At 38.8% G+C, this 15,827-nt stretch overlaps 1 protein-coding gene across 1 annotated transcript in view; it reads right to left on the minus strand.

The window, feature by feature from the left end:
* The window catches only part of GPR158 (G protein-coupled receptor 158), a 183,030-nt gene that overhangs the window by 4,836 nt on the left and 162,367 nt on the right, over nucleotides 1-15,827 (minus strand). The window contains exons 8-9 of the mRNA XM_059481523.1: nucleotides 5,275-5,413; nucleotides 1,149-1,254 (exon numbers count right to left, since the gene is read on the minus strand). Of these exons, the coding sequence (XP_059337506.1) occupies nucleotides 1,149-1,254; nucleotides 5,275-5,413 (245 nt within the window). The remainder of the gene's footprint in view (nucleotides 1-1,148; nucleotides 1,255-5,274; nucleotides 5,414-15,827) is intronic.

The raw sequence follows: 15,827 nt of genomic DNA on the forward strand, positions 1-15,827 counted from the left end.
GTGAATCTTAATTCTCTGAATTCTTTCGTGTGTTGGAAGAAAAGTCTGTGCGGTGAAACACAGATAATAAGCTAAAAATGAAAATGCTGATCAGTAGTTCTGAGTCAGCTTCAGAAAGGTCAACAAATTTTCTAGGCTAGTTTAAAAAGACACGTCTGAAGATGTGTAATATCTCTGAAGATATATAATAAAGTGCATGAATATAAAATAGAAAATATAAGATTATTGCTAAAGACCAGAAAAGTAATTTAAAATAAAACAAGGTTATGCAGTATTAAGGCTGCATCAATGGGTCCTTAGTTATGACTGTTCAATGTACATATATTTGACAGTCATCAGCATACCCTGTTCTGACACACAGGAAAAAGGCAGGAATAGCAGCTTCATTAACCTGAAAATTCTATCAACCTGAACTGCTTAATGCTCTTTCTTCATATGTAGCTTTCACCTTTACTGCTATTTTGACTCTTGAGCTTTTGATTAATAAGTTTAGTCATTTTGAAACCCATTAGAAAGTCATTCCTTTTGCTGGGGTACTGTCCTCAGGAGGAAGTTCCACTCCATTCCTGGGCACTGTTGCTAGGGACAGGGGGAGCCACTTGCACATCTCCTGCCCCTGGTGAGATGACACTGGAGCTTCCAGGAGGTGTCTGGGCTGCAGCTCAGGGGATTTCTCTGCCCTTCCCTGATCCTGTCCAGGCTCTGACTTGCAAAGGGTTCTCCTTTTTCAGCCTGTAACTGCCTGGTTTAAATCCCTACCTCCCCATCTCATGGCTAGTCCAGCCTCCTGATCCCAGTGGTTCTACACCCTTGCCTAAATTTTGTCTGTTCTCAGCTAACTCTAGCAGCAGCATGGTCATACAAATACCTAAAAAAAAAAGCACAATTAGGCAGGATTATTTCCTTCTTCTATTTATCATATCAACATTTTAAGTACTTTAAACTCCTAGAATTTTGAAAGCTGAAAGAAACTTTGAAAATGTACACTTTTTAAAAATAAAAACAATACAGCTTTCAAGGAAAAACAGCCAAATTTTACATCCTCCTTTTCTATCAGTTGCTGCTACATTTACACAGAAATGCTTCTGCATGACAACATTTATCTTCCTCAGACTTGGGAAAAGAAAACAGAGAGCAGACTCAAATACCTTAGGGATCAGAAGTAGCCCAACAGTGACTGTCACAGTCAAATGTGTGTGTGCAAAGAACAGCATCAGCATCCAGTCAGACTGAAGTCTTGAAGAAAGAATGAATCTGAAAATAGAATTCAGGATTGCAGTTCACTGCATTTTTCCAGTGCATTAGATTTAATATCTGTATTATTCCTTAGGTTTCTTTTCACTGAATGGCCAAACACAACTGGTTTTGTTCTGTACTGCTTTCTACAGACTAAAAATTACATCTACACACTTTCCCTATGCTAAAATTTCAAAACAACTCTGAAAAAAAACAACCAACAAACCAAAATATAAAAAGAAACAGACTTTAAATTATACTGCTTATTCCATATTTCTCACTCCATTGAGCTGTCTTTTTGTTTTGTTTATAATGTCACAGTTTCTTTGCCCTGAGTTATGGCAGCTTACATACATTAAGGAGCTGAAGGGATGGTTTTAGGTTAAGCACATGTACTATGATGAATTGCAGTGCACTTTATAAACACAGGATGTCCACAGATCACAGCTATTGAGTACAGCTGATAAGCCATCCAAGGGAGAACTGAACTGAAATGCATCTTAGCAGGGAGCAGAGAAATGATCTTTATAGCAGGACTGCCCAGCTCACTGCAGTGGGATCCAAGAGCCTGTGAATGCTTGGAAATGAGTGGCTGAACTTGTCAAACAAAACAGTCCCTTGCTGAGCTTTCTAAAGGAGTGGTAGAAGAAGCAGTGCAGTTAAAGCTGAGGCATGCTTGGCTTGTCTGCCTTAGTGAGCTCCCAAAGCCAGGAGCAGTGAGCAGTGCAACGGATGAGCGGATGTACTGCTGGCTTGCAATTTCCAGGTTAGCAAAAAGCATTCAGATAGAAATGACATTTGCAACTTATCCAAATTCACAGATGCATTTTGAAGAAGCTTTTGTTAACAGAAATAGTCTGGCATGAAACACTGGCTTACATGCTGTAATAATACAGTCATAATTACTTGTTTAATACTTCATAAATGCAATGTTTTATGAACACAACAAAATATCCCAATTAACTAATTCCTAGAGAGTTCCTATTGCTTTGGGGTGCGAGAGAACGTGAGGAGGCTTAGGCCTGAGATTTAGCAAACTGAACACAACTGCACTGATGAAGATGACATGAGAAATTGATGGATGCAACAAATAAAGAACAAAAGGTGAACAAAAGTTACAGACGGTGCTATAAGGGATAGCAAGATTTCACAGGTAGTTAATAGGGAGTAATTTGAAAGATGGGCAAACTTCACAGGTAATTGAAGGACCTTTGAGGGAGCAGAACTTGCAAGGTCAGTGGCACTGGTGTAACCATATCAGCAACAGAAAATAAGATCATGATTACCTAGATAACGGCATCACAATTGCCAAATTTGAAGACAGATGCAGGAAAACTGTGACCAATAGGAAAAAAATAATGAGGGTTGGTTGTTTATTTGGAAGACAAGAAATGGGATAGGTAGATGATAAGGTAGGAGGGAAAAAGCATGGAAAGAAGGGGGGATAAAATGGTTAGTGACGTGTAAGCAAGTTGTCACTGAGCTCGGTACCTGACGTATCTCCCATCTTCTCATTAAATCCTTGCTATGTGTGATACCACTCTCTGCATGGTGCCTGTGTGCAACTGATGAACAAGCCTCAGGCAGCACGTGGGTGGCCCCTGGGAAGACCCAAAGTGTCATCCCAGGCCCAGCTGCAGAGGAGGAACAGGACCAGGCTGTGTGTGGGACCTGCACTGGCCCCTGTGGGCAGCCAGGTCTGTGTGACTGCCCCAGGGGGGATCTGCTCAACCTGCAATGGAGCTAGCAGCAGCCAGATCCATCAGACACATGGGAGAAAGCACCCACATCTTGATGGCCACTACTTTTGCTTAACCTTTAACAGATCTAATCCTCAGATTCTATGAAGGCTTTTTTGCTTCCTTTATGCTGGAGACGTTGACTGATTAAGGTATCCATGTCATACCATGCCTCTGAATGCAAAACCACATTTGTAGTAGCCATTCAGCCCTAGCAAAGATGGGATTTCTATTTGAATGAGATTTTTTACATATAAATTTTGGTTTTCTCAGTAATATAAGAGAATGAGCAATGCAGGAATTGCATTATGCAACAATAAACTATGATTATCTGAAGATAATCCAGAGTCCTTTGTCTCTGAAATGAGAATACTTTCAAACAAAAACAAAATGCAAACAGTTCAAGGTTTTATTTAGTGCTCATATCAATCTTCCATGAGCTTTGGGAGTTTTCAGACTGGATGGCTGCCTTGTAAGTGTCCTTCAAGGCTCCAGTCAGTACTTTCAACTTCATGACAATTCAGGTATGTCATATAAATCTAAGTTTTACATTTCCGCCCTTTCAGTTGCATCCAGAACTTGGCAGGGAAGTTAGAAGCAAAAAAAAAAAGGAAAGGGATTAAGAGTTGGGCATGCAGAAATGGACATAATCTCAGGAGGGACTGTGTACATTTTTTTCAGTCTTATCTATAAACACTACACAATATTTCTTCAACAAACCAGTATATATATTAGACAGATGGGAAAGAATCAATACAAAATGTACATTAAAAAAAAAAAAGAAAAGAGGGAAAAAAGGAAGAATGGGATCAGCACACCTTAGAGACCTTAGGCTGCAGGCACAGGACTGTCAGTAAGACAAACTGAAAGACTTAATCCCTTTGTATCTCCTTCATAAGGGATGTATTAAAATGCCACATTTTCTCCTTTTCCTCTTTCTTTCATCCAAGGTTACTTGCCTCCTGTTCTATTGTTAAAAGAAACTTGGAGCCTACAAAAATACCTCTGAACAGTATCTTCTAACATGGCTCAACACACAGTTTAGGAATGTATATTAATGGGGGAAAAATTGACTGAGAAGCCATCATATTGGTAATGTAATTGTATTGTATGTATTGTAATATTGGTAATAATAAACTCAAAAGTATTGTAAGTGAATTTTACATCTATCAGGAATGAAAAGGAAAATGCTGCCATCAAATAAAGATTTTAAACAATAACTTTGCAGATGTTTGTATTAGGGAGTATAGATTTTGAGTGTATGTGGGTGTTGAAATACAGGGTTAGGAGAAGGGGAAGGGAAAGAAATGGCACGTCTGAAAAATGCAGTGAACTGTATAACAATGATAAGAGAAAAGAGCACCAGAAAGGAACAGAGATGAAGGATTTGCTTTGCTGATGTTTAGTCAGAAAAAAACATGAAAGCAAAATAAGGAAGACAAGGAGAAATGTTAGTGCCAAGACAGATCAAGGAACAGAGAAGAGTATTTGAAGACTGTCAATGAAGTAATGTAAAAAAACCCCAAACAACTTAGTAGATAAAATCTGTTAGGAGGTAAAAGAAGGTGTGAAAATGTTAGAAGAAAGTCTTAAGAGTTTTTACAGGATGAGATGAAACTCATGTTATCTTCCTCTTTTGCATTTCCTGGGACCAATTCATTTTTACAGGGTACTCGGTAGGAAAGCCTGTAAAAGCCAGATTCAGTAAATTTTCATGTAGCTCTAGCAAAGACCCTTATTTATTTGTTACTACCCAAATAATTTACAAGTATGAAATGCAGAGCTCATCACAGACTTCAGAAGAAACATGGGCTTTATATTACTGATACAGCATTATATGTGTAACAACTTTTTTATGTCAGCATATAAGACACTATGCTTCATGCCCAAACCAGTACAATAATCTTAACACATAGCTGCAGCTCACCAATCTGTTACACATCAGCAAAGTTCATACAAACCAACATTCTTACCTGCTGTTTTTCTAGGGATACAAAACAGTGAGTGGTATGTAGATGACTGAAGACAGACAGTGGCATTGCTACACCTAATTTATCATATATACTGAACTTTGATCTAAGAAAATATCACCTAACTATACTGAAAAACCCCCTAATTATAAAATTTCATATTCTTGGATCCCATGGGAATAGTTTTAAGTTTAGTAAGCACTTAATTTGCAGAAACAAATATTTATAAGACCTTCCATTATGCATCCTATCCCATTCACCCACTCTAAGTTGTAACATAGGAAACCTGAAAGATAAATGGTTAATTACTAGATCTACAGATCACTTGCCTAATTGTATGGAATATAGCAGAGATAATGAGCTCATTGTGAACTGCAACAGCCATATAACGTGGCTCATGAAATGCTGATGGGACTGTCCGCACTGCATAGCAGAGATAAACACCCCACAAGAGGAATAAAAATTCAGCTGTGAGAAGAACAAAAAGAAATAATTTGCAATTAGTTTTATAGATGGAAGGAAATTTGAAGCACTACAGTATCTTCTGTATGTGTGAGTATCTATGCAAAGACAATACACATGTATATAAGTACACACATAGGCAGTCAAACTCTTTTGGATATTGTCACTGTACATGATATATTTGGTTTTAATTTTACACATCTTTTTCCACATCAGGAACCCTTGCATTCATGGTATTTCAGTTTACCAATTGACAAACTTTGAGACAATATCTAAAAATGTCTTGCTTGATTTCATAATCAGTACTACAGGAGTCTGACATCACTTCAAATAACAAGTACTTTTAATTGTAGCACTGGTTCTTGTTACAGAGGCAGATACAGTGCTACTACCAGACTATATGCTTTTTAAGACAACACTTTCATTTCAAAGGTTTATAACTTAGATAAAACAAGACATTTTGTGTTTAAAAAATTCCTCTTTTCAAGACAGTTAATTCTCCTGGTACCCATAATATGACAAGTCACTTCTGAGGGTCTAATGCACCTAAAGCAATGATGTGTTTCTTTTAGGAGAAAAATGAGTAAAGGAAGAAAGGAGAAAAAGTAGGGTGTCTGGATCAGCCTAAACAATTCAGATAGAGACAGCTCATCTGCACCCAGCAGTACACTGACTTCAGCTTCCAGTGGACAGCCTGATGCGACATTGTTTTGACCTTGATACAAACGAGGTGATTTCCTAACCACCTCAAAAAAACTCCCAGAAAAACACCCTACAGCTCTGTCATGCTGTAGGGAATAGAGCTGGTGCCAGGCCCTTGCAGTCTGGGTTGCCAGTGGCTGGAAGTGTTTGAGTGTCACCCAGTAATGTGCAGGTCCTGTTAGACCCCTGCAATGACAGCACAGCTCCAGAACAGCTTCAGAAACTGTGATCCCACTGTTACTCATACACTGATTTTGTCTTGTTGGATTTTTGCAATAGAAACTACACTTAAATGCAGTATAATAGAAAATAAATTATTTTTCAGACTTCTTTTTGGCAGTAATTTTTCTATACTGTAACTAAACCTGGTGATCAGTGGTATCACCCTGTGGAACTGGTCAGCAAATAATTACTGGTCTGGTTTCAATAATAACACAAATGCTTGTAAACCCCACCATTACCAGCAGACAAAAATATTATGTCAGCACTGGATATATCATTAGAACACACCCTCCAGATTCCTCCACTTTTAGTAGTCCATGACTGCTGTAACTTATCTATAATACATTGTTATACCATTTTGAAACTTCAAATATTGCTATTAATTCCAGCTAAAATCAATAAGAGACAAATCTGGATAAAATTAATTCAGTTACACGGATCTCTGTGCTATGACAAGAGCTCAGTTTGAACTCTGAACAACACTTTGCACATTTCTTAATGAAAAATACATGTCCTATCTCCAAGATCCTATTTCTACTAGAACACAGCCTTCATAGACACAGTAGTTACATAAACCCAAACATCTGAAGGGGCATAATCCATCCATACTGCTGGTTTTGTGATCTTCCTCACCAAATCCTAACAGTAATAAACTTTTTGATCTTTTGACCAAGTAATAGTATGATTTGAAGCCTTACTGAGTGTCAAAATGAAAAAAAAAGTATGAATCTTCTGAGACTCTGTGTCCCAGTCTGTTTTGAGCTCAGCAAAAACACATGCAGGTATGTTTCTCCCAAATTACTCATACATTTGGGCAAACTGGCTGTAACTTCCACTTCATTTCTAGAAAATTAGCTATGCTATAAATGAAGTCTATCATTCTGGTTTCTTAAAAACTCCTGCACAAAATTACTTACAAAGCCATCTTGATCCTGAAGTCTTTCCTGAACAAAACTGGAATACAAATTTGGCTTCAATAAAATAAGAATAAAGTTTTTTTACAAATCTTAGCGTTTGGGGTTTTTTCTTTAGGTAGTTGCCTCACATATGCAGAATAATGGCACTGGAATGTATTGCTCCTCAAATGACTGTAATTTATTGCTTTCATTGCTCCATAGTTATTTAGAATAAATTGAAAAGCAGAAAATTGTTGGAATTAGGCTGCTAAAGCCAGATCACTGTATTTTACTGTCCTGTCCTCTATGGAAACCCTTCATGCTAACACTGTTCAGCAGGGCTCCTCTAACATGCCAGACAATGCCTATTTCCTCACATTTTGCCTTTCATTCAAACTTTCCCTGCTCCTCAACATGAGCAGCAGAACTGAATAGATGAGCTAATTGTGAATAACAGGCACACTCCACAAAACTACCCATGGTCTGTTCTTCTTCCTCTTTCTCAGCTGAAGTGAGAAGAGCCCCAAGTCTGTTTGTAACTAAAAAGATCAGTTATAAGTGCTAACAGAGGCTGAGAGTGTGAAAAGGTTTGGCTTTCAAAGAAATAAAAAAAAATGTAAAATTTCATTTGCTGAAGGTATTCTTACTTGAACTAAAGAGTGAGGGCCAAATTTTGCTTACTTTTAGAAGAAAAAATAAAACTGCTGTAATTTTGAATTAGTGGTTTTTGGTTGGCTTTTTTGTGGTTTTCTTTTTTTTGCATACAGAGCAAGTAAAAATGAAAAAGTCATACTTCCATTTAAAAAAAAACAACAACAAAACCCTCACAACCCAAGCATTTTAATTAGCTAGGCTAAGTAGGAATGCAGGAAACATCTGATCTGCAGATCTGATTAATTCTGAAAATTTCAGTTTTCAGTTTCACAATCATAGTTGCAAGGAGTTCTTAAGACAAGAAGCAATTTCAAAGTATTAATATACTGGAGCATAACAGCAGTTTGTACCATTCACTGCATAATACTTTTAGAAAAGCTTTACATTTAGAGCAGAGTTGGCATTCCTGTCTGCAGATAATAATTACTGTGACATCTGGTATGGAACACAAATACAGAAGAGCTCTTAAAACATAAGGTAAAATAACAGAGTTCCTTTACTTGTTAAGTCCAACATTACAATAATTTCATCAGCAATGACAAAACAGACTGATAGAAAACCAATTTATTATCTCAACCATTAATTAAACAGATTAAATGTATGATGTAAAAGCTGTGTTTGGGGGAGAAGTCAAACTCCTATAATTAGCTACAGATGGTTAGTGCAATTTGCAACAAAAATCTGAAGGTGTTAAATATTTTTGCTGTATTTTTTTCCTACATGGCCTTTTTACATTTGCAACATAAAGTAAGGTAACATATTAATGTATTTATTACTGCAATGAATAACAAAGATATAACTGATAGATAGAGAGATGATAGATAGATAGATAGATAGATAGATAGATAGATAGATAGATAATTGAGTATATCTGGCCACCATGCAGCAAGGTTCTAATGTACAATTCACTCTCTTAGATTGTTTATGGGACACTAGTGACTGCTTTGCACCAAACATCTTTAATGGTCAAAATCTATGAAATGTGATATGAAATTCCTATTTGGCTTGCTGAATAATTTTCCACTAAAAGTCTGGTATAGAAAAGTGACTTTCTATCTAAAGAAATATCTTAGCATACTGCGTACCTGTCCAGAGAAAACTCAAAGCTCAAAACACCTCATCTTGTTTCTGTGATTTAGCACAGATTTAGCACAAGGCTTATAAATGATCCCATTTCATGTATTAAGCACAAAACCTAAAACTCCTTCCTTTTCCCTTTTGAAAAAATTATGGAAACTCCTAGGAGAGAGAGCTGTCAGCTGTTCTCTGGACAGAAAATGCAGAGTCAAAACAATAAAACATAAAAGAGCTCTGAAAAAACACCTTGCAGCAGTTACCCAATAATGGTCCAAAACAGGAATTAAGACTTGGGAGAAAAACTCTGATAGATAAGAGGTTAAGAAAAGGCACAGTTGCTTTAAAGGCATAAATGGATGCAGACATGAATGGAAGGTAGGAGATGAAAATGTAAAGTGACCTCAATATGTCATGTGCACAAATGAATTAGTCTTTAAATCTCTCTTCTTAGTCACTACCTACTTCTTATCCACAGAACCTTTTATCTGGTCTTTGCATTATCTGATCAACCTGCTTAGTATAATTATTGGTGCTTAAAAATCAGGATTCTTCCTTGTCTTCATGATGCTGATTATGGTTTTGGAAAAGGAAGCAATTGGGAGCACTTAGCTTGATCACCCAACACACTGGGCCAGACTTGCCCAGTACCTGTTACAATGCAGAGTGAGCCATCTCCACTCACTTGAGATCTTTTCAGGCCACTGCTCATATTCTGCATTTTCTGATAATGAAGAACAATGCTATATATCCATAGTTCGTGGTATGTATCTGCTTTACAGAAAAGGATGGACACAGGGTTGTTATTACTGACTTAATCAAACTTTCTCAAAAGATCTGGGGTAAAATATTTTCTAGTTTTGCTAAACATGCAGTGGTCTGTGTTGCTGCGAGAAGAAGCAAATCCCCATGTTAATCCATTGCTGCTGTCACTCCTGCTATGCAGATGTCTGTACTCCACCTAATCAAGGCTGCCTAATGAAGAAGGCTCTGCAATTTGTTGCAAATGACATTTGGATGTCTAGTGAACAACAGGAAAGACTGCAAGGGGGAAAGTGGTCTAGCACACATGCACAACTGACTTCTAACTCTGCCTGTGCCTCAGGCTCATATTCTCATATTCTATGAATATGGAAAAAAAATGCACTTGAGGTCCTCATTCAGTCCAAACTTTGCATAGTTTGCATTTTTTACAGAAGTGGGAGCATTTTTCTTGCTATTTGGGTGCCAAACACACATTTTGCTGCGATTTGCAGCAAAAATAAGCATGCAGGGCTGTATTTGTAGCCAGTGAGACCACACAAATGTTGCAAATATATTTGACTAAGCTCTGTAACTGAGCCAAAGGCATTGCAACATGGACAACCATATTAAATGGACCATATAACCCTAATTTCACTATGCCTCAGCCCTGCCTGTGTAAAATGGGGATAATGCCACCCTGCCATTCAGGACAAGAGTGGAAATAAATTTATCCATATTTGTGAAAAGCTTAAGTCCTAAACTGTGGGCTTCCTTCCTGACATGGTCAGGAGAGGAATGTGAATTATTTCAGATTGCTCTGGCTGCTTCTCAGCCCTCCTAGCCTGGCAGAAATGCCTTTCTCTTCATTCCCTTCTTCATGCCAGCCCCTCAGTGAAGATGGCTGTGGGCTCTCTGGAGCCAAGACAACCATTCCTGTGCTCACTTGCACTCTGCTGTCCAGAAGCTACTTGCAAAAAGACAGCCCTGAAAGATTAAAACCCATTTTCATGGCTCTGTATGAAGCTTTATGTCTGACCACACTTACTTGTTTAAAAAGCACAACCACAGGCCAAAACCAGGCCACTGCTCCCCAGGGATGGTGACATTAAAGCTGGGACTTGCCTAAGTTCAATTGGTATTCTGAACTCCACACTCTTGGTAAAATAGTACTGTTCCAACAATTTTTTTCCCATGTTTTAAACTCTAATTACTGATTACCACCCTACTTAGATCCATAACACAGCTACGACAACTCATCTATTTCTCCACCACACTTCACTACATTTAAAATCCCATTTACTGAGATGAAGGGAGCTATGGATCTGGAAGCACAGCTCTTCCATCCGTTCATTCACTCAGGGTGCCAGCTGGAGCTGAGCATGCACCATTTTAAAACCGGAAAAAAATTGTGTCCTCAATTGCTCCTGTGCTGCCAGCCAACGCAATCTCTTTCTGCATGGCTGTGTCCAATCTCCCACCTGGAGAGTTGCACCATGTCATAGGAGAAGCTTTTTTCTTCAACTGAAAGGATTTTCATATATTTCAATGAACTGTGATTACAAGTCTTTAGTGTTGAGTTATTCCTAGCAAATTATAAATTACCAGAGGTTTATCTGTCTCTCCCACCATATCTCATCATCATTTTAATTAGCTATGCACAGCAATAAAGACAGCTATTTGTGGTATAAGAATTGATGGTGCCAGATTCAGACTTTTTTTCCTCACAGAACTTCCAAGGCCTGTGGCTGTGAAGGCTGAGAGAGAAGAGTGGGGCCCTTGGGCTGGTGGGAGGCACAGCATACTCTGTCCCCCAAATCATCACAAGACTGCCTTGCAGGTCTGCTCAAAGTGATGCAAGGGCCGTGCAGACCATGGTCTGCGGGTCCCACGGCTTCAGGGTACCCTAAAGATGGCTTTTGCTAGCAGTGGAGACATATCCACTGACTTGAGTGTGAGCAACAGACCTAGGAGTCTCACTGCCATTCTCGGGTCTCTAGGAGCTCCTCTAATTTTTGCACTTCTTTTAGCCCTTATAGTCAAGCATTTTCTTAATTCCTCTAGAATTAAGGCTGTCCTGCCTCATGACTTCCACACCTCACTGTTTTCACTAAAGTCAGCTGGACACTCTTCTTGCCTCCACGTGCCCCATCAACCTCTTTGCTTGTGTGTGGATGAAGGAGGGAGAACAGGATCAGCTGAAAACTGGCTGAATGTGGGGCCTCTTCTCTCACATCTTAAAGAGGATGCAAGCAAATGCCAATGGCATCCAAAGTACCTAAAGTGTGGAAATATCTGGAGCAGTACCAGTAGTGGACTCCAAAAAGAGTGGTGCAAAGACAAGGGGAAGTCAGAACACCTTCCAGCCTCTCCCAAACCACAGGGGACTTGCAGAAGCAACTAAATATGGCATTCAGCAACACATAAATGCATGGCCCAGGCAACACAAACATGGTTTCCTGGGCAGAAATACTTTGTATGAATCATGCCTAAGTAAAGGATATGGGATTTCACATATAACAGGTAACAAGAGAAAGCAATGCTTCTGCACATGTTAATGCAACCCAGACCGCTGAACCTGGGGGCTCCAGCAGCACTCCCCATCTTTGGTGCTGTCCCTCATCCTCTTCCAGATTTACCTTATCCTAGAGATGAGTGCCATAAAACTGCACACGGTGTGGTGCTGTGGACTGTGGAAGGGCTGCTGAAGAGGGGTGCAGGGTGCCAGGAGGAGAGGTTTACAAGCAGAAAAGAGACAGAGCTGAAGGTACTTTGTAAAACACTGTTCTTTTTCTATTTCTGCTGTAAACATTTTATACATCCCTGGTTTTATCACTTAGAATAAGCTTTTCACAAGTGATTACTATTTTTACATGATATATTTTTTGAGTATCTAATGTGAGAAATGAAGCCAGATCCACACCAGTGCTGAATTCTAAGCACCTCCTGTTTGTGCTTTCCACAGAGGAGGCTAGGAACAGTACTTTGGAAAACCAGTCCCTCCATGTCTCAAGACAGACACTGAAAATGGATAATTTTGGCTTTAATCTTTGTACATTGATGTTAAGGGGAGCATGTTTTAAAATGCCCATTTGGAAATGAACAGTTCTTTATTCATTGCATGCTCTGAGCAACACACCCCAAATATGGCATAGGGCCACATCAAGTGGGAATAACAAAAAGAAATAATAATCACTCATTCACTGACTGCAGCAGAGGGCCTGTAGAAAATTTAATAAAAGGGCCTCATAAGGATGTATTACAATGCCCTAGATCAAAACTGTACAGGCAGTCTTGATGCCCAGTTTGTCAGAGCCTGTCCTGGCACCTCATGCCCTCGTTAGACACAAAGATTATGTATGTCAAGTATCAACAAATGAACAGTAGTAGTGGACTGTTCTTCCTGGAACGGTCCAAAAATACTCATTTTGTTCCTTTTCCTGGCTTAATTACTGAAAGCATGCAGTAATTATGAGGAAGTTTCATATTTGAAACCTTCCTGATGCCCAAGACTCAAAGCATGAGCTACAGATGTGAGGGCCATGGCACTAGCCCAGCACAGAGGAGCAGCGCTGCTCCTGCCAGCCAGAAATCAAACAGTGCAGGGGAAAAACATCTCCCTGTGCTTAGTTAATACCTGTCATTCACTTCTGTCTAAATAAAAACTGAAAACCACACAGAATGTATGGGGGATTTTTAAAAACCTGCCTTTCCATTTGGAGTGAAACTGGCCCTGCTGAAGTCAGGAACATTCACCTCTCAAGATTTCACCTCTGCCTTTTGTTTGTGCTTGTGCATGCATGTTTTTCTCTCTGCCTGCTTTTGTCTCCTCCCTGGGGCTTTGTTCATTAAACTTATTATATTGTCTCTCTTTCCAGTTTCTGGGAAGCTCTCTTAAATCCTGGAACAATATCTGTTACACTTATAGGATGTTTTCCCCTCAGGATAAAGAACAGTAGTTTGATTTGTGACACTGCAAGCCCATAGGTAGCAGAAGTTTATCACTTGGAGTTGTTTTCTAAGTCAAAATCTGACAGTGACAGGTAGAGGTATAGAATATATTCAGGCCATAAGAAAAAGGCTTTGTGGGTGAGTATTTTCAAGGCCTCAGGTCTTTCTCTGCAATCTCAGACTGTCAACCTGCCATGGATTTTCAATGAGACTGATGCCCTGACCTTGAAAGGGATGCAGAAACTAACACACAGGAAATAAAACAATAAGGCGAGTAACAAATAAGCTACTCACAAGTATCCAACCCTAAGGCAAATACACACTAACTTACAAACTCAAAAGAAAATACACATTAACTTACATTACATTATGTAGATAAAGTAAGATTTACTGAATGCTAATTTTTCTCATCAGCATATCACAGAGTACAGAGGCAATGCTAGAATCAGTGATAACCATTGTGTGTAAGTCCCTACATCTCTCACAGAGACCATCCTCTTAGACTTAATGGAAATGTAAATATAAAACATTCACTGTAATAAAAGTCTCCAGAGATAGAGTCTAAGTAGCATGATTAGTATGAAAAATGCCTCATAAATCCCAATTCCAATAATCTCTGGTAGCATAAAGGATCCATCTCATTATGACTTTCTAGCAGAGCCTTGTTAATTCTCACTTCACTAATCTGTGACCTTGAAAATTTCCTGTCTGCATTTCAGTGAAGTGTTGACAGCCGAGTGAAATAGGGAAGTGTTCCAGCAAGGGCTACAAGTGACAGAATATATTGTAAAACACTCACTAGATTTATATAAAATACTGTGCCTGAAAAAATTAAATTAAATAACAAGTCTTTAATCAACTACCATCCACCATTTTTATTTCAGCATTTGAAATCAAATAGCAGGATCTATCAATTAATTTATTATATATTATATTTTGCAAGGCTGCTAACATAGGAATAAAAGGAATTCTGTGTTAAGGATATTGCTTCTGACCCATTTCTGAGATGAAGTATCTAAGTTTGGGACTAGTTCCTACTGACTGCAAGCTTTTGAGGCTGCTATTAGCAATAAAAATCTTGAAGTCACATGCACACACACACACACACACACACACACACATATATATATATATGTATATATATACCACACACGTTACTACAGTCTTGTAGGTGCACATCCCTTGGTACCACTAATATGACTGCATAGTTTACTGAAGAGTTGCATAACTCTGTTTATGAGGTAGTGTGGGAAAGAAGACAAAATGACTGAACAAAAGAAATTCTGCCCTATTTTCCAGGCTTGAGAGCTCACTTTGCTTCTAGTACCCCTGAGTGTATTTTGAAAAACATTAAAAATTCCTCTAAATGTAAACATACCTTAAAAAACAATCCTTAGTTTTTTTCAATACTTGGCAGACAGCAACTTAGTTAATTTTTTGCCAAAATAGACAATTGATCAGAATTGGGTATTAAGATCTGAATTGTTAATCACTACATCACCAGAATTATAAAACCCAGAGACTAAAAACATTTGCTGTCATTATTCAAAAACCGCCACTATCAAAATATTAATAAAAATACAGTGTCAAATACACCAAAATTTTGATCCAAAGTAGCGCAGATGACACCATCAAGTGTTGCACATTTAATTCTTTTTTGTTAATTTTACAACATCTCTGCCAATACTTCTATTTTATTACTGCAAAGTACATCCCCCAAAAGCATCCAAATTGAGAGGCATCTCAAAACATGCTCCTTTCTACTCTTCTCTGCATGGTTTGCCAGTGAGCATATTGACAGATAGGGTACCCCTGTGCCTGACTGCCTCTGAGATCTTACAGAAAGGAGAGGAAAGCAGAGCACAGGGACACCTTGGAGCCATGGAAGCTCCTCTGTGAAGCTGGCAGCAGTGTTGTGTCATACACTGAGTTTCTGTATGCCAGTCTGAGAGAAACCACCTCTATCCACCTCATCTGTGCTCTTGTGTGGAGGAGCCACCATTACCTCTCCCTAACCCTCAGTAGCAGAGCTCTGTCAGTGGGATGTCCATGGGAGAAGCAGGGAAAGGGCAGAAAAGTAGGAATTTATTTCAGATTTCAAGCACTGAAGTATTTGAGACAGTGGGTGGCTAGCCTGGGCTGTACAAGCAACACTGGCTGGAGGTGGAGGCACTGCGTGG

Source organism: Ammospiza nelsoni, chromosome 1 (genome assembly GCF_027579445.1).
Source record: "Ammospiza nelsoni isolate bAmmNel1 chromosome 1, bAmmNel1.pri, whole genome shotgun sequence".
Classification (NCBI taxonomy): Eukaryota; Metazoa; Chordata; class Aves; order Passeriformes; family Passerellidae; genus Ammospiza; species Ammospiza nelsoni.